Source organism: Melozone crissalis, unplaced genomic scaffold (genome assembly GCF_028551555.1).
Source record: "Melozone crissalis strain CALT ecotype California unplaced genomic scaffold, PUWL_Pcris_2 ptg000004l_1, whole genome shotgun sequence".
Lineage (NCBI taxonomy): Eukaryota > Metazoa > Chordata > Aves > Passeriformes > Passerellidae > Melozone > Melozone crissalis.
In genome coordinates this window covers 27,655,558-27,675,591 of record NW_026535782.1, presented here as the reverse complement: position 1 = coordinate 27,675,591, position 20,034 = coordinate 27,655,558, and the positions used below count along the sequence as shown (strand labels likewise).

Here is a 20,034-nt window from a genome sequence, read left to right as displayed (position 1 = left end):
CTTTAAATAGACTGCACAAATTCCACTTTACTTCTTCAACTTCTTCACCCAAGGAAAAAAATATCTGCAACAAAGCCTGAGTGAGACTGTCATTTTGTTTAGCAACTGTACTGAAAATTCAACAATCTCTTTCAGAGTAACAAAGGAACTCTTGTTGGCTTGGCTTATCATGTTTGGGTCCAGAATGTGTATAGAGTGATGTGATCTCAGCAAGATTTTTTTGTTTGTTTAGCAGAAACAAAACCTAATATAGTCACTAGACCAGCATTTTCTCATGACTTTTTCAAAGATCAAAGGAAAGAACTGTAACCTCAAAAGTATATGGCTGAGATATTTCTGTCTGTGTCTGGTCAATAAAGAAAAAAAGCACTGACCAAATAACAATTATAAGATAATTAATTCTTAGGGCTGTTTCACCTTTAGAAACCTTAACAAATGCTTTGTTTATTAAGGAGGCAAATGTAGTTCAAGACAGGTATAAGAACATGGGAGCTATTACAGTATAATGTGTGTCTGTGTAGTGCTAAGTTATACAAGATGACATGATTTTTTTGCAAATAAACTAATTTCATTAATTTTGATCTTCAGATTTTGGCTGAACAATATGTATATAAAATATATTAACCTTTTGGTGGAACTTCTTTACCTACACAAAAAAAATATAAATAGTTTGTTCAACATAGCACATTTCTCAACCAACACATCTTAACTCTAACCAGATTGGTACAGATGCTCATTCTATCCCTGCCAATGTCAGACTTTGACTTGTGATGTTGGTGATCAGTGCACATTGTAGCAACATTTCTTGTGAAAGCTATTTGAACTTCCAGATTGAATTCTCTATTTGGATCTTGTAACATTTTAGGAAAATAGTTTTATTTGCAAGTAATTCCGTGACAATATAAGGTGGTCAGCTAAAGCATAGAGAAGAGTAATTTGACATTTTCCTCTGAGCAAAAAAATGCTTTTCTGTTTTCAATCATCTAGATATGTCATGCTGCAGATTCAAAATCAGTAGCTTCTTTAGAAAATTTTGTGATTTATTTTTGTATCAGGTGGCAACACAATTTTGTGGATAGTTCAGAAACTGACTCAATTTACTGCATCCTCTGTTTAGATAGCAAAAACATCTTAGTGGTTTCAAAAAATGAAGTGCAAATGCAGCAGAAGAAACTCTTGATGCCCAAGTGCATGAACAGGAACATGGCAGATGAAGCCCAGTGTCAAGAGCGGTCAAGAGGGAAAAGGCAATTCCAACTTTACAGGACAAGTTCTTGAGTAGCTACTAACATGCTAGAAAGAAGTCCTGCAGTTGCAATAAGAATGAAAATAACAGCTTAGCATTCAGTAAAGGTTAAAAAAATTACACAAACCAAAGTTTTAAATTAGTAGGAAAGCAAGCAAAAACTCATCAATTTTTGCCCTCTATAAACCCGTGGTGCCAAGCTCTTTAAACATTCTGTACAGGGCTTATCTCTCCTTCACTCATCTCAGATCAAATACATGAGAACTGAAAAAGAGTTCAGCAACATGACAAGGATGACAGAGGAATGGAAAAGCTTCCACATGACAGACAATCCTAACAGATTGCATCTGAAAAATTGACTAATAGAGATACAAGAGAGGTATATAAATGTGGTGTACATGAATACCAAACTGCTGTTTCCACCTTCTCCAGATGCTGCAGAGAACATCAAATGTAGTGAAAAGTTCCAAGTACATATCAGAAGGTACCTCACCATGCTAGCTCATCAGCAGACATGCAGACACAAAAGTTTCACTGGCTCAAACTACAATTGTACAAACCCATAGAAGAAAACCGTTTATCTATCAAAGCCACAACAGACTCAGTGAGTCCCTGAGTGCAAATCTTTGGCTGCTGGAACAGTTTACCAAAGCAGTATTGTACTCTTTGCTGGACCTTCCTGTTTTCATTTGGCACCTGTTATTGCAGGCTGGATGCTGGGCTAGGTCAGCTTTTAGCTCAACTTGATACAACCATTCTTTTAGGGCAGAAGCACACCAAAATAATTTCATTCATACCACGAAGCAGCCAATGGTCTGCACTTCACTCTTGGTCCAGCACTTCTGGCAGCAGTCCTGTTAAAACTGAAGCTTGTGGACTGAGTCAGCATGGACAGTCAAGAGTATAAATACAGAGGCCTGCCTGAAGCACAGAATATAATTAACTATCCTCTAGTACATTTTGTTTCATGAGTTATTAGTGTTTTCCATAGTGCTTAAAAAAAAATTACACCAAATGAAAAAAAAGAAGGGAGTAATTTGAGATTCCTTCTCTCCCCTGGTAAAGAATACTAACAAGAAGTCATGTTTTTGACAGAAAGCATTGCAAGCCAATGAGTGTCTTCTCAGATGTTGAATCAGTCTATAATGCTGCAAAGAGGCTGTCAGTGTAATGAAATTACTGGATTGAAATCAATTGCTTTTGATGTTTAATTGACAGTACAATTCTCTTGAATAGCAGCTCAAAGAGAATTAAAAGAAAAAGTTGATTCAGCACATTACAAAGCAATATTAACAGATAATTATTGGGTAATTGTATATTACTGCTCATGCAGGGTTGGAAATTGATTACCCAGGGATACTCACAGGGACTGCAGGCTGCGCAGGTTCTGGAGCGCCTCGGTAGGAACCTGCCGTAGCTGGTTATTCTGCAGCATCCTGCATTGGGAGTAGCACAAAAGCCACAATCAACACAGTAAAGAGCATTTCTTTCTACTGCAAATTTCCTTCCAAGCTTACCTTCATTGTACTGGTCTTACTTCAAGATTACAAAGAAAGTTACACAAACAGTTCATTCCCCTGCCCCTGTCAAAGGCCTGCTCTCTTCAAGGCAAACAAATACCTGTAGCATATTAGGTTTGTTAACAGCTAGACATCAGCTCTGAGCACGATTTTCAAAGCAGCTAAGGAAGCTAAAAGAATAAATCTGATTTGCTTTCAGTAGGGCTTGTAACTTCCTAATTGCCTCCAGTGATTCTGAAATTTTCATTCTCATGCACTGATATTGTTCCCCTTCTGAAGTGATTCTATTCTGATAAAGCTGTGGAGGACTGACTCTTGAGATCCTTACTCAGGAAAATGCAACAATGGCAAATCAACTCTTAACTGTGTGAGACATTTATGATTTAGTTTGAATAAAATTTTATCTCTATAATTAAACTGCTAATTTGTTTTCAGTTAAATAAATTTTCCCAAACCAAAGGTTGCTAGCAATGACTTGACAAATATTTTTTCTCAAATATCACATCATTTACCTTGCAAAGACTGAAAAATCACTTTCCACTCCTAAAGAATATTCCTTCTTTTGAATATGGTTTCATTCATACTACCTAACACCCTTGTTTGGACCAACTCCTACATATATAAATATTCTATGTGGATAAGTCCAAAGTAGTACATGCTGCCTTCAAAAGGAGGCATATTCAATGGGACATTGTAAATGAAATAATTTCTGGCAGGCCTAAATCTGCTTGGGCCAATAAGAGCTAGAGCTTGCCAACTTAGAAGTAGGTGGAGCAGGAATCTCTTCATACTTCTTTTCCTGCTAAGTGTTTTTTCAGTAGAGATTTGTACAGTAGCACCAGGCTGGGCTTGACACTGTTTAAGAGGCTGGTGCTCTTGCTAATAATACAGTTTCTGTGAACTTTACATGGGCAAAGATCCCCTCTAGTGTAAACACTGTGAGATGTATCCTGCTAGTAATTTTAGTAACTGTATGTACTGTCTCATTACTCCAAATGACACAATTTTGTAATATTTTTAATAATTTATGTAATAGTCATTACAATGCAAAGAAAAATATATGAAATGTGAACTGTTTTAAATTACATTGTGTTGTATACAATAACGTTTTCCCCCCCATGTCTCTCAAGAAAAGGAAATCCCCAGTTTTTTGTGATGATGAAAAATTCAGCTCAAATCAGGACTTTTGAGATAATTAAAGAAACTATTAACTGAATCAATTTTTACCTTTGATATTGTACAGAGACATCTACAACTTGATGAGCAAGTTGTTTTTAGAAGGCTATTAATGTTTTCCAACTTTTGTTTAGGATACTTTCTATGTGAAAAAACAAAGATTTAATGATGTTCACATGTATCTTCAATTGAATTGTTCAAAATGAGCTGATCAAAATATGTAATTTACTTGATCAAAACTTCACTGTTTAATTAGTTCCCTAGAGCATTTAGGAAATCAGAAATATATCAAACAACACACAGTTTACTTACAGCACTTTAAGACTGAAAAGGCCAGCAAACGCTCCCTTAGGAATGTATGTCAAGCCATTTCCTGCAAGACGTCTGCAAAGTTTGAAAAAGGAAAAGAGTGAATAGCTTTTCTCTTCATGTGGAATTAATTTGGATGCTAAAAAGTGCAACACAGCTATGTTTGAGCAACTGATGCCAGAGGCAGTAGTTTAAGAGCCTAGTTTTTTCATTAATACACTTTAAAAAACCCCCAACAAACCCCTCTCACCCCAAACAACAAAACAAAAACAAAACAAATCCCCAAAAAGACAACAACAAAAAAAGAGAAGTCTGTAACTGCACTGTTGATTCACTGAGAGCTGGACTGCAGCAAAAAAATTCAATTTCATTGCAAATTTATGATTGAATTACTCATATTCTTTTCAGGGCTTAGAACAACCCCAGCAAGTATAATACAGACATAGTGACAACCATTAGCATCATAGGATTTACAGGCATGGACTTTTGGAATTGTGCATGTATGATTTCTGTGAACATTTCACTCATTTGCACAAATATAAAAATATATCCACGTACCAATGATTAGAGTTCATTCTGAAATAACTACATGTAAAACTACTGTACTGGTGGAATAACAGGTTTCTCTGTGAGCACATGTATAATAGGTTGGCAAAAAGTATATTTGTTAAAATTTGTAGGGCTTTTCCCCCCCTATTTCTACTGCATCTTGCTCTCAGATTGCCTGAAGGTATTTTACAGACCTGGGTAAACAGAGCTAGGTTACACCAAATAACTCTGTAAAGCATATTACTGACTGCATCGTTCTGCTGTAAGGTGTCTAAGAAAGAGAATCTATTTGAAATGAAATAATGGCATTTCCATGTCCAGTTCCCCATCAGTGCAACTCAAGAGGATCCTGGAAATTACTCAGAGCCAGGTTGGATGGAGTTTTGAGCAACATGGTATAGTGGAAGGTATCCCTGCCCATGGCAAGGAGTTGAAATTAGATGGTCTTTAAAGCCCCTTCCAACCCAACCCACTCTATGATCTTGCATTCAGCCTTCTGACATCACAACTCAGCCTGAATTTGCTGTGATACCTGTACCCTACCTGGAGATCTCACTGGTGAGGGACAACTTCCTAGTAAAGTTCCTTTGAGTCAGTAGGGCCCCAGTGTACACTCCTGGCTGACAAAACCCATAAACTGATATGATGTAACCCCTTTGCAGAACAAGTTAAGCCAAGTGGAACTGTATGTCCCATCAGCCAAGATACTGCACACCAGGATTGCAGAGCCCAGCTGATGTGATACCAGAGCTGGCATTTGATTCAGCCCCTGGCCCCTCAGTAAAGAGCTCAGGACTAGTTCCAGGAACTTCCTTAGGTACCAAGCTGCAAGAGAGGAACCTACAGTGCTGAAATAGGCACCAGATTTGCTAATACTGTTCATGGAGAAGGCCAAGTACTTTTGACTGGAGTCCCAAAGATCCAGCACTGACTGGCCCTTAAATGTTGTTTTCTTTTGGGATTGAGTTTTCCTGGAGCTAACCACAGGGTCCTGTGCACGCGTTGTTTTTAGCCACTGCTTTCATACAGAAAATAAAAAGATACATTTGGCTACATGTTGAAAAATAAAAAGAAAGAAAAAAAAAAAAGAAAGGAAAAGAAAAATAAAAGATCTAGATCCTAGCTCCAGAGATTTTTCAGGAATTTTCAGTCAGTGGAAGAGGTTCTTTCCTGTACAGACATCCCTGCTGAACTACGTAACCTGCAATGCTGAGCTAGCTCTCTCTGTTACACAAAGGTGATTGTGCTCTGCAATGACAATCAGCATCAGGCAGAGCTGCTGGGCTTGTCTCTCACTGCAGACTGTAGGGGAGTCTGATCTCCACGCATCTGAGAACTGGGCACATGCAGCTGAATTCCTGCAGGCAGATGTGTAAAGCAATCTGGTTTGCTCTTGCTCCAAGATGAGGCACTTACAGGTTCGGAAGTGAGGGCCTTTTTTCAGATGTGTGAGGGCCCTCTGCAAGCTTCAGCTTTCATTCTCAACACAAATGGCAATGACTTTTGGGTTGTTCTTGGATCAAGCAGGCATGCATTAGGTTAGGAACAACAGATTGTGCTCCTGGAAGTAAATGCCTTTTGTGGATCACTAACCAGTAGAGGCTGAGACCTGTCTAATTCTGATTTCAGTTCTTGTGATATGATTGTTTAAAAGAAAACCTAAAGAGTACTTCATCCCTACAGCACCTTTTTGCTCTGCCATTTTGACAACTTGATTGGACACAATTCTGGACTTGAGCTCAGCATGAGCCAGAAAGTTACGGGTTTCCAAAACCTTATTGGAAAAAAACGAAGGTGCAGGTATTGAGATTTTCACTTGGATTACTGTTGTGAGTGTCATATGGAAAACTTGGTAAAGAGCAGAGAACTAAACCCACCTGTCTGAAGACTCAAGAGCATGCTCTTTCAGGCCTCCACCCCTTCTTCACTCACAATTGAGGCAAAGCAAACTGCCCAATGTACTACATCCTAATACCCCCTGTTTGGACTTAATACTCTCTACAAAGAGGGCTAGCTGAGAAAATCAGACCTATTTAAGAGCTCCTGGAGGAGGGCTGTGCCAATTACCAGGCATGCATCACCTGAACTGTAAATGCAGGACTGTGGCAATGACACTGTGCAGCTTTAAATTTTCATTTCAATGGCTAAATACTTGTTTTTCCCAGCTTTGGAGCATCTTAGTGGCTCTCCACAGCAAGCCTTAATGTTCGGTGTTTTTTGAAAATGTACAGCTATGCTCCTGAGCTGTTCTGAGTGGTAGTTACCCAAACTGTTAAACCAAAATGTAATTTTTGATACTTGGGGTTTTTTCCAGACTCCAACCCTTTTAAAAATTTTTGCTTCTTTTCCTTTTAGATCACTACTTAATTATTCAAAATGTCTTACAAACAATTTAGATAGATGTAGAAAAAACATGTTAAACTCTTTGGTAGGCACAACTTCCGTATTTACTCCTTGTGAGTATTTTTCAACCTCAGGTCGTTCTTGAAGTTCTGCTTAGAATATTTTTCAATTTGGAAAGAGCTCTCACTAATTTTACAGACATTAATTAGTGCTATCTTATATGATATTCCTCTGCTGATGCAGCAGCAGATGATGCTCTTCATGTACAACCCCACGTACTTCAGCACAGGGTTACATCAAGTATATCACAAATGCCATGTATAGATATGTATGTTGTTGCAGTTGTCTCACCAAACAGCCTGACAGCATCAGGAAAGGCAGACATCTGGCAACAATTACTTTTGATGTAACAATGTTGTCTGGACTCATTTACCATGCTAAACCCTTTTCCATTATGCACTTTTCATGATTGTCTCTGGAACAAGTTCAGCAAAAGCACCTATCTGTCCCCAAGACACACTGTGAAACCACTTCTGGCACAATAGTAGCATCTTCCCGGCCCATTAGAATTCCCCATCACTGCAGTATTTGGTAAAAATCAGCAAAAATTATTCATTTGGATGGTTGTCTAATTCTTTTAGTATTCTTGGATAAAAGTTAGCATATCAGTCGTTTATGGCATGCCTCAAAGCTCAGGAAATTTGGTTTATTTGTTCCTGATAATTTTTAATGTCTTCCTTTTAGCATTTTCTTACTATTACTGTGTTTCTACTCTCAGCCTTGGAATAAGGGAAAATTCATCCTATTGTTGACACTACAGTATGTATCAAGTGTCTACACTCTTCTCTACTTCAGCTATTTTGTTTTCTATTACCTAAATTACCTCAGGGAAGCTGCTCAGTATTTTAATGAATTTTGGATGTACTTCAGATAGTAATTTTAGTCTGAATGGGTAAGCATAATTTTCCCTGAATGAATGAAAATGGACACAGTACATGTTTCTATAGCTGAGTATTTAGTTAATAACTTCTGAGCACGGGAATGAAATCAGTTGTTTTTAGAACTTACATAACCAAATGGTTTACTCTTTTTGTTTGAACAATTTTGAACATCCATTTTAAAAAGTTCTTTTATTTTAAGCACATCTGACATTAGTTTAAAAATCTCTCATATTAGAGATATCTCATTAAGTACATTTAGGCTTAAATATATCACATCTCTTTAATGAAAAAGTAATCCAAAAGGATCCTATTTTTTGCCTTATGTTGTTTCAGATTTAGATTTTGCTTGCACTGCTTTGAGTAATCTTGCAAACTAATGGAGGCTGGAAAGGTTTGCAGAGAAGAGCCGCCACATATTTCCTTCAGTACCTGTTACTTGCTACACTTGGAGTCAGAATACTTTTGGCTTAGGCATAGTTTTTATACTACTGCAAGTTTCTTTCTAAAAGATGTAAAATAAGTGAGCTGTGATACCTGTACCCTGACAGGTACACAGAAAAGCAAGTGACCTCCATACTTTTAAATGACAGTAGTTTATAAAATATCTTCAGTGCCACAGAGCTGCCACTGGCAATCAGTGCTCACTGTTGGAATAGTTGTAGTGTTGGAGGTCATGTTCATGGCCTATGGGCTGATCTAAGAAAAGATGTGTCTGGCTCTCCTTTGAGTGCTCCCCATCTGTTGACCCCTTTGACATATTCTGACCTCTTCTGCAGTGTCATAGTTCTGAGAAATGGTGGTCATCCAGTCAAAAGAATATTCCCAGACAGGAGAACTAAAGCTCCAAAAATTATCAGAAACTTTGTTCTCATTTTCCTTTGATTGTCTGAAAAGAAAAAACTTCATTCATCAGAAGGAAGCAAATAAATATGAGTTATGACTGAGAACAGTCAACTTTACATTTCTAGTACAATAATTTTTCTTTGCCAGCTCTAAACAGCTTTTTGTGTGGATGTTTTCTGTACCAGGACAAACTTTACCTGGTACCAAGCATCTCCTCTATAACTGCTGGGATGAAGGTGAACTTGAAACACTACAAAATCTTCTCTACAGATAAAAAACTGTGGAATTTAATAAAGACAACACATTTCCACTAACTGTAGGAAGAACCTGTGGGAAATCTAACCCATCTACTTCTCAGTCTGCAGAAGACATTGACAGTACAATATTGGTAGTGGCTGCTTTCCTTCTCTGCTTAAGATCTAGTCCAGCAAATGCTGATCAGGCATCTGTGGAGTGTATTTCCAAATCTAGTAGTATCAAAACTAAAGAAAAGACATGAAAGGGAGGCAACTGTCTCCTTGGGAAAAAGCATATATTAACATTGATCAATATTCATGTGTTCTAAGAGGATTAGCACAATGGAGTTTTCTGGGACAAGTTACTTATCAAATATTGCAAGGTGTTGAAACAGGAGAATAGATGACACTGGATCTCAGTGTCACTCAACATGTAATGGTAATAAAAAATCTAAAAGGAGTCAAGATTCACTATTGCAAAGTGAAACTGTTGTATTTCAGAACAGATACAATTACGTAGAAATTAATCACACTCAAATTTCTGATAAATATATTTGACTCATAGTATTTGTCAGTAAACTATGATATGAATACCAGACTGACTCATGCCAGTGCATGCCCTTTAATACAGATTAGATTATATGTCATTGCATCACTTGTGTTGCATTATATTTAATCAGTTCCCATGTAGTGCAATATCTTATACAGAATGGAATGGTGAGTGCAATCTGAAATCTTCAACTGTGCGAAGATACAGAGGCATTTCTACAAGAATAATTCTGTGAACTAAAATCCTTTCTGTATGTCTCTGACTCTGCATTTTACTTCTGTTCACTAATTGGTTTGTTGATTTTATTTAAGGAATAAGAGCAAAGACTGCACATGCTAAGACAATGTTATCATGGATAGGTCTACATCCACATATGCATTTCTGTACCTATATCTATATGACTAGGTTAATATCAACAGAGTCACAATCCAGTCAGCTTTATGTGTTTTTTTGGAAAACAGATGTTCCACTCATCGCTTACTCCATTATATGCTCCAGCTAACAACCTCTCCAGACAGAAAATTGAAAAGAAATTACATAGAAGAATCTTCTTTTTGTGAATATAAATTGAAAATTCAGAAGGCCTGAGGCAGTGAAAAAACCCCAAAAGATGGGCCTGTTCTGCTGTATGTGGTACCTTCCTGAATTTGGTGCTAAAACACTAGTATGTAGAAAATTCCATTAAAATTAATGTAATCATGGACTGTGTCTTTTATACCTTGTGTACAGATAAGAAACTCTCTTTTGTAATTTGAAACTTCTTTCTTAAAAGCCTGCTCTGCCTCCTCCAACTGCCATAATTGTTCTGAATACCTGATAAAGATCCATGGTGAAATATCAGTCTCATTGAAGTCAGGGGAAAAATTTGTGCTGACACAAGTAGAAGTGGGGCTCTCATTTGCATCCTGTCACAGTATCATATTTGCCAGTAATTTACTTCTCTCTGAGGAGCTGCACCAATAACACTTCTATTAATCCTTAACCTACAACCCAATTTCTAATGGAGGAAATGGCTACTTGGGGAGGAACAACATGGAAGTATAACAAGAAAATATAAATTTTGAAATATTTTTCTAGAACAACTTGTTCCAGTATAAAAAATTGCCTTTATTCAAGGAAGAATTTACCAATTTTGAATCTTGCCTCAATTTTGTTTCCTGTCGAATTTTGTTAGAGGTACACAAGCACATGACTACACATACATTTACTCCACTTATATAAATATGTAGCCAATATGTAATTTATATATTTTTATTTCTAATTTTCTTCAGCTTACATATACGTCGATAAATAGGTAACGTGAAACGTTCCTGCTGCTTACATCAAAAAAGCTTTGGCAATATGGATATTCATATAGCACTTAACCAAAGTCAACTAAAACGTTAAGAGTTTGATTTGAAATGTATTAATGATTATTCTCAGGCCAATGCAATAGAAATGTATTAATTAATAAATGATTATTTGCAGTGTTACTAATTCACAGATGATATCAGCACCTATTTCAAAATGTTTTTTAAGAGTTACTTTGCTAGCCTAGGAATTTAAATGTTAGTGTGTATTTTAATTATCTTTTTATATTTCTATCTGTCATGTTAATTAAAACTATAAAATTAGAGTAATATAAAAAGAAATGTGAGTCAAATGATCTATTAAAAATTGAATGGTCAGAGAGATCAAAGAAGAAAATGTAAAAATATTCTCCTTTCTTTAAAGAAGGGGAGAAGGGTGTGCAAGTCATAATTGTGCTGCATGTTACGTTTATTGCTACTTAGAATTTAGTTGGAAATTCAAATACAACACAGTCTGCTTTTGCTTTAGGGCCTAATTGCCTTTTAAAATGCATGTGCCAAATTCTCATAGGGTGTAAACTGGAATAACTCCAACAGACCTAAAGCAGTTGGAATGAAATCAGTGTGTATTTGATCTTGAACTGGCTTTGATGAAACAGATCATAGATTTTTGTCAGTTAAGAATATGGTTCAAAACATACGGTTTCTTTCTCCACTTAAAAAAGGCACAGACTCTTTCTGCATCTGGCATGGTTGTGATCCAATCACTGCTAAAGAAAACTGATCTGTCTCTTTGTGAAGCTGTCCCCAGCCAGCACTGACAGCAGCAGCTCCTTCTGCTGAGCAGGTATCCAAGTACCTGCCTTCCAACCACAGCAAGGACAACTGTCAGGAGGGACTCCAGCACGGCCAGGACATCCCACACTGCTCCCAGCTGTGGATCTCATGGATACAATCATTAAGAGGCAGTACCTCTATGGTTGAAGAATGTTGTAATCAAATCACAACCCTCAGAATGATCTTAAAATTTCTTTCTCAGTATTTAAATGCTACAGCAAGATGGACCAATAAATGGTGGATCATATACAAAATACTTCCTAGGCTGGGTCTCCCAAGTGTCATTTACACTTCTGATGCTGGTTTTGGTTTTATCCCAGTAGTGTCAGTATCATCAGAAAAGGCAGGAAATAATAATCATTAATAGCAGGAACTGGCTGAAGTGTACTGCAGCACCCTGCAGTATGATCAAACTGAAAATAATGAAAAATGTATCAGCTGTTTAGTCATTTCAGTGTGATAGGCAAAGAACACAAATTGTGTAGATCCAGGTTTTGAGATTGCTGCTGTTTTCTGAGTGGTTCAATGAGGCAACAGCAATTAATTACTGGAGGAATTCCGTCTACTTCTCTTTGAAAATTCAAATAAACAACTTAGAGGGAAGAATTTGGTTCTACTGTGCTCGAGAACCTATTAGATATAAATGTGATGTGGTCTGAATTCCTTACCCATCATCCTAAGCAAGTGAAAAAAATTGACAAATGTAGGTACCAAAAGTTCTCACTGCACTGAAATTAAGCAGTCTACAAACAGGCTGAACTTCCACTGACAAAAAGAAGGAAATTATTTCTGCATACTTGCTACGGCAGCACAAACAGCATGTGTAAGACTTAAATTAAAATCCTGCCTCAGGATCTACAGATATATAGCACGCTTCACCCTAGTTTAATTAAGTGTAATGTCACTATCTGTATTGATCACAAAACACAATAAGCACTTCCAATGACTCTTTTTGATGTTCTAAACTAGTTCCTAATGAATATTGCTGGATAATAAATTACAAGTACCAGAAAGCACTTATAAGCGACAAGCCAAAACCAAACTTCAACAGACACTCAATAAGGGTAATGCAGCAGCACTGACAAGGTTTCTTGGATTTCAACCTAGAACATTTATTGCTTCTGCTTGCAAGCATATCTGAATGGTTTTGGTTTTCTTTTATCTTTTCCCTATCCCACCATCTCCCCTTCTTCCCCTTTACCCCACAGATGCAGAGCAGTTTCAGTGTCAAGGTTGCTCTGTGCAATTTGCATTAACATTTCCAGAATAATTATCTGTCAGCACAAGCTATACAATAAGCAATGCAAGCAGCTCTGATTTAGTAAGGCATTTGCTCTGTTCTTTTTCTCTCTCCCTCTTTTTTTTTTTCCCTATTCATCATCTTGTTATTCTTGATAAGATGGCAAAAAGGGCAGTTTGGAGGATGTCAGGCTGACACATCCACATGGGCGAGTTCTTTGCTGCTACTTGCTTTGGTGGCATCAAAGGGATGGCATCAAAGGCAGTGAGAGCTCCAGAACACCAGGGCCCTTTCTTTGTGGATGTAAAGGTTACAAGTTGTTAGCTCATACAGTAGGAATCCTCTGTGCTTGGGTTTGTTCTTTTTTAGTAAACCTAAACTGTGCATGCAAAAACTAGGGGAGAAAACTTGTAATTCTTTCCAACTGATTAACTAGGCAAACATCTCCTTACTGTTTTTACCAACTTATTTCAAGACAACTGGTGCACTTCCCTCTGTCAGGACTTTGGGTGCAGCTCTATATTAAAGCAATGTTGGGAAACCACAGTCCTCAGGTATGAGCAAAATCTGTCTTGCAGCAACAGAATTTACAGTGTGCCATGGGCCATTTGCTGGGCTGGTGACAGATATTTCTCACTGACAAACACCATGTATTGAACACAGTGACACAGTCTGATCTGCATGATGCACACATGAAGTGAAGAAACCAAATTTGCAATTTATGTGAAGAAGCTGAATTCACAACTTAGGTGTTAGATTGCGAATGGCTCTGAAATTATCTGGGGGATCACAAGTCATTTAGCAGTAACAGTTTTTGAAACTTTAGCTGATGGAGGTGACACAAACCAATTTCCACCAGGACCAGCTCTGCTAAACCCTGCTGTGCAAAAACTGTAAAACTGTTTTTATTGAAGTGACATTGGAATGTGTGGATAGTTTGAGACCACTAGATGATACTCTCTTTTTATTTTAGCTCTGCATGCCTGTTGCCAGAATTTTTACTCTTGCCTTAGGGGTTTTTAAATGTATGCAGATTAACCTTTAGGAAATATTTTAGCATTTAATGTTAATGTTCCAAGATTGTTGAAGTAAATTACATGATTCTCCCACTTTCTGAAAAGAGTTTTGGACTACGGCTGCAGCACTTTCATCATGTTTTCTACCAGCTCATGTTATAGTTTAAAGAACAGAATCTGTTTTCAATGCTAGTCCTAATATGCCTACACCAGTACAAAACGAAAGACTGTTTAGGACTCCAAGAGCAAATGCTTTCAGTCTTCAAAAATGTACATGAGATCTCAGTCCCACGACTCAGAGTCAGTGAGGAAAAGAACACCTAGTTCCCATTAACCCTTTGAAAACCTCTTTGCAGCAAGAAAGAGCGAATGGAGGGAGAAGTGAAAAAAAAAAACAAAAACCAACCAGCTCATAACAGATCATGCCTGGTAATTTAGGACTTTTTCACAAATACAGTGGCTTCTTGACAACTTTTGGAGTGTAAAGGGATTTCAACACAAATCATGGTAAGATTCACATAATACATCTCTTATGTACTGTATTTGCAGTTTTGTACTTCTGTATTAGAGTAAATTGTGTTTTAAAGGCACTTTTGCCTGAGAGATCACTATTATAGTGCCAAGATCAATCTAAAAACTTTGTAGATATATTTATTTGTTTTCAAGATTATTTTAAAATAACCATATGTGTCAGAAAACATTCTTGCAGTGCAGGTAGATTGCAGATTATTTGGGGTGACTTCATTACTTGATTTTGTAGAAAAGAGGTTATTTGGGACTGTACTGCTCTGTAGTAAAATAATTGTAATACAACAGCCTTTTGTTGCTCTTTTACTAAAACACCCAATTGAAGTTGCTGAAAAATAGCAATTTACTAAATATCACTTGAAGGTTTGCTTATCTGTGGAATGTTCCTGGGTTTAAAATTAAAATTAAAGCTTTATATATGTGCGCGTGTGGGTGTCTGTGCATATATTTATGCATATTTATTTATATGTGGATATATATCTAGTTGAAGAGATTTTGTAGGTAGGTCTGATTCAAATAGTTTTAAATCATTATTGGCTTTCTTCCTCATGTTTCATTGAGACATTAATTTCTAAAATAAAATAGTTTCAGGCACTGCTTTGAAGTGCAAGTAATCACAAAATACTAGGTCTCCAGTCAGATGTAGTTGCCTCTAAAACTGTTGAGTCCCACCCTTTAGATTTTTTTAAAAAATCTTTTTTCCATTCATTACTCTAATTCACCACTCTATTAGAACAGGCATTCTATGCATCCTGTATAATGACATATGTCTAGAAATAATCCACATGAGAGTGAGTCTTGGATTCGGTCAGACTGATAAATATCTGCAGTTATTTTGAATTTATAATGAAGAATTTGACTTAATAGTGTTGTACAAGTTCATGCAGAGCAACTTGCTGATAATCAAGCAGCTGAAACATACTTCTTTCTTGGTGGGAGTTCTGTCATATATGCTTTAAGAGAAAATTAAATCTGAAAGGCCCATCATTTTCACAAATAGAAGATTTGCTCAGAATTCATTATTTTGAGAGTTAGAAAGTCTCAAGTACTTCAATGTTTTCCAAAATTTTTGGAGGAACATGCACCCAAAAACACTTTCAATATGTTTTACTTTAGTGATCATAGTCTTTGATTAAGAATAAGTACCAGTCATGATCATCAGGTTTGCAAGAATGCTGCATGGAGAGGTGTCTAACCTTGGCTGTAAAAGTGGACCAGACTTAGCCTGGAAGGTCAGAACTGGCTAAACAGATCTGTCTTATATGCCACTGTTTTGGAATCAAAACAATTAGTTTAACTGCTTTAACAAAACCTCAGTTCTTTCAGGATAATCACTTAATAGTATTGCTAAACCAGGCAGTAAGGATGCAACATCTAAGCTAAAATTCAGCGTTCAGTCACGAGCTTTTATCAGATATTTGAACCAGATCTCTAATAAAGGGATTAATGAGACCTTTTTCAGTACCAGAAAAACCCTAAAATCTGCATTTCAAGCACCTGCTGTTGTGTACTTCAAAGAACAGATGAACATTTCTAAGATGGATTTTAATTTTATGAAACATTGCTTTAGTAAAGATCATATAAAATCTTACTTCAACAATGTCTGAATTGTGGGCTAAGTTTTTTTTTCAAGAGTACCTTTTAACTGAGCCACACAAACAAAGCACAGATTTCTCAGGTAAACTGGAAAAAAATCACATGGATGAGAAAAAAAAATTCCTATGTATAATCACTGCTCAAAAATTAATATAGGGGAGCATGAGAACTACAATGGCTGTTCTCCCTCACTTCAAAACTGAATAAAATCAAAAATTCCTTTTCTATTGTCTATACATTTTTCTATATAATACTAGGCTGAATTGCCTTGCATGCCTCTGAACACCAAACAATCTCTCAGCACAATGAGAAGTTGCCTCACATCAGTTGCCTTCCATCTTCCAAGGCTTCTGTTTTTTAAGCTTATTTTAAAAGTGAATACAAACTAGAAGGAATTAATGAAACAGCACTAAACTAATGAGAAATAGAAGTGATTGTCTGGTGCGAAACAAATGGAAGAGTTGAATATGTATATGCAGAACAAAACATAGTAAAAATATAAATACCTTGCTGGTATTACCAGCAGGTGAAAGACTGGAATTACTTAATTTGGAGCAGAGGCTTGTAAGAATAAAGGTTTAATATTTCCAGTGAAAAAGGTAGGCCCAGCATGAGGAGAAGGCAAGAACACTTTCAAAGGTCTTGATTAGGAAGCTGATATACACCACACAACAATTCCCCAGGCAGTGACTTAACTCTTACAATTTGGGCCATTTACCTGCCCAGGGAGGTGGACTCATCATCTCTGGAGGTGTTTAAAAATAATAATGCATGTGGCACTCACTGCCATGGTTTAATTGATAAGGCGGTGTTAGGTCATAGGTTGGACTTGATGATCTCAAAAGTCTTTTCCAACCCCGCTGATTCTGTGATTCTGTGATCTAACCGTAAAATAAAATAGTGAAGGTAACCAGGATGTATTAGAATTTCCTTCCAGGAAAAGCCCAAACTTTCATTTAATTTCTTTCCTTTAATGGCCAGAAAGCAATTGGGTTGGCTGGTTTTAGTAGGGTTATTACAACTGACAGGAGATTGGACAAGCAAACAAGAACATGATGAAGAACTCCACAAGCAGGGGCTTTGAGGCATGATTCACCCCATATGCAACTAATATTGTTAACACTTGGTATGTGACATCCCTCTCTGTTGTATTCCTGTTTGTTACATTATTTGAAAGTTGCACTAATGGCAATACAGATATTGATAACCAAAGAAAAGGAGTAAGTAAAGGAAGAGAGACAGAATAAAATGAAATAAAGCTTTCCATATAGAAGTACTGAGAGTAATAGAAATAAGACAGGAAAGGAAAACCTGCTTGCAAATAGGGTATTGTTTGAAGTTAGCATACAAAATGGTTTCAATTTTTTTGTTTGGTTTGGTCAGTTGTTGCTTTTTTTGGGTTTTTTTGGTTTTTTTTGGTAGATTCTGACTGGAAAGACCAAGTGGCAAAATTCAATTGAGAGTAAGCTAGGACACTGAAAATTGTCAGTGCAATACCCACCTAAATTGCAGTGCAATACCCACCTAAATTGTACACATTTCATAGCTTAAAACAGATAACATCTTTGCAAGAAGGGTAGCACCATGACTTTGCAACATCTTATATGGATTTAATGGCATGTTAGCAGCTAAGTGCGCTAAAAAAAAAGGTTTTCAGTTCTAAAAACTTAAAAGCCACATTCAATAAAAGGCTTTTAATCAATATTTAGAGGTACTCAGGCAAATACAGGTGCCAGCTTTTTTTCACAAGATCTATGGTGCATCGTTTATGGAGTCTCCATCACTCCTCAGAAACCTAAATTTTCTTTTAAGCTCCGGCCATTATAACTAGAGTCACTGCCAAATCCAGGTCTCATGAATGCACAATACTTTTCACTTTTGGTTAGTCACAATCACTTCAAGCCAACATTCCTCTTTTGATGTTGTGCTTGATCAGCTAGTTTTCCCAATGCACTTTTTTCCCCACGGTGAATGTAGTAGATAGCGTAACTAAGCTCTTTGCAGGATTCTGTACTCCACAGTCAGCCTTCAGGGATGCTAAGTTTAAGAGTAAGGAAACAGTAATTAAAAGTGATTAGGACAAGAAGCCTCCATACTATGAAATGTGGACTCAATTGTCCTTGACACCAGCAGAACAAGGCAGCAGGTTTTGGTTTTGATTACAGCTTTACTTGGGATTTTAATAAACATGAGCCAGTATTCAAACTTTTAATATCCTGCTGCTTAACTGTTTCCAAAAAGCAATCCAGCTCTTTTAAACAGTCCTTGTTTAAAAATTTTAATTTGTTTGGCTATGTCTCTGCTTAGAGAAGTGTAGCCTCATGGTAACTCTTTTATAAGTTCATTTCCAGAATCACAGCAATTGTTTTTTTTTCAACTAAGTGTTTCCGCATGTGCCAAAAGTGTCAGGCTGACAGCTTTCCTGCACCGTTTTATCTGGTTCCCACAGTAAGCAGGAGAGACAAACACAGGAATGTGTCTAGCGCTGACTAGGCCCATCAAGGATACAATGATACTCACAGCTCTTCCAGGAAGCGCAGATTGTGCACAGGGTTTGAGGGCAGCTTAGTAATGTTGTTCATACTGAGATCACTGTAGGGGAAAACAGACAGAGACTTAATATGGCAAGCCACAACTGTGGCATCCAGCTGTTCATTCCACACATTTTTAAGTACTGCATTAATAAAAATTAGTTCCTCTGCCAGAATTGATGAATCATTATCTACTTAACACATTAAACACTCCTTTTTCATATGTCAGACCAATACAGGCTGTAGCATGTTCCTCATTTCCAGAGATTTTGGAATGTTTTATCACGGTCTATAAATCAGCTAGAACACTACACAACACTTTCAGTTGACATAATTTTAATAAACTACTGTACTATATTAAAATGTACTTGGAGTGGTAAGGGAAAATTACTATGCTTTTTGTTGTTGTAGCACTGTAGTATACTTGGTTTACTACAGTAGACAGACAAAAGCAAATATATACAAAGGAACTGCATCATCCTTAAAATTTCATGAATATGGAAACGCTTTGCTTTTGCCATACAGCCTGTTGCATGGTCATACTGATCTGCCTTGCCTCACACAGGCACATCAAGTGTCCCCAAAACCCAACTTGACTTACAGAAATGACATATTTCCAAATAATAAACATTCCCTTTTTGAGTGCTCTTTTGTTACAGGTACTCAAATTGCATTAAATAAGTGAAACGAACCATAAAACAAGGGTGTAATGTGATCCTGCTCTGTAACACACTTCCTGGTGGGGTTCCATGGTAGTTCCTGGTACAGGAAACTACCAGCAATATCAGCTCTGTCAGAGCTCATTCAAGCTATGTTTTAGACTAAATTTCATATAATACCCTTTTATTCTTATCTTGCCTATCCATTGTTTTCCACTGTCTTCCCCATGCCCTACAGTATCATTATAATTGCTTTTCACTGAGCACCAGGACTGTAAACAAATTGCATAATAAAATTCTGTGTGGACAATACAACTTCCACAACTGTATCAAAATTTCTGTAGATTCTTAAAACAAAATTAGGAGACCTGCATATTTTATGCAAGCATTATACAGTAATTTAAAACTCCCCACTATTTAAACATATCTACACATTTTTAGCAGTGCTTATAGTTTCCAGCTACTTTGGGTACTATTTAGATAACTTTATTTCTTCCAGCTGTTGAGAGCTTACAAGGTAAATAAGTTATCTGTACTTTGGTGGGTAGGCATCCTATTCCTACTCCATCTAGTTCTTATTACTCACAGTCTGTTTCACATTACAGAATATATGCTTTTAGTCAGC

General features: G+C 36.9%; 1 protein-coding gene across 1 annotated transcript in view; it reads right to left on the bottom strand.

Annotated features, from left to right (window-relative positions):
* Positions 1–18,812, bottom strand: part of LGR5 (leucine rich repeat containing G protein-coupled receptor 5) — a 54,507-nt gene extending 35,695 nt beyond the window's left edge. The window contains exons 1-3 of the mRNA XM_054273260.1: positions 18,740–18,812; positions 4,255–4,326; positions 2,611–2,682 (exon numbers count right to left, since the gene is read on the bottom strand). Coding sequence (XP_054129235.1) covers positions 2,611–2,682; positions 4,255–4,326; positions 18,740–18,801 — 206 coding nt within the window. The 5' untranslated portion in view covers positions 18,802–18,812. The remainder of the gene's footprint in view (positions 1–2,610; positions 2,683–4,254; positions 4,327–18,739) is intronic.
* Positions 18,813–20,034: the final 1,222 nt, after the last annotated feature.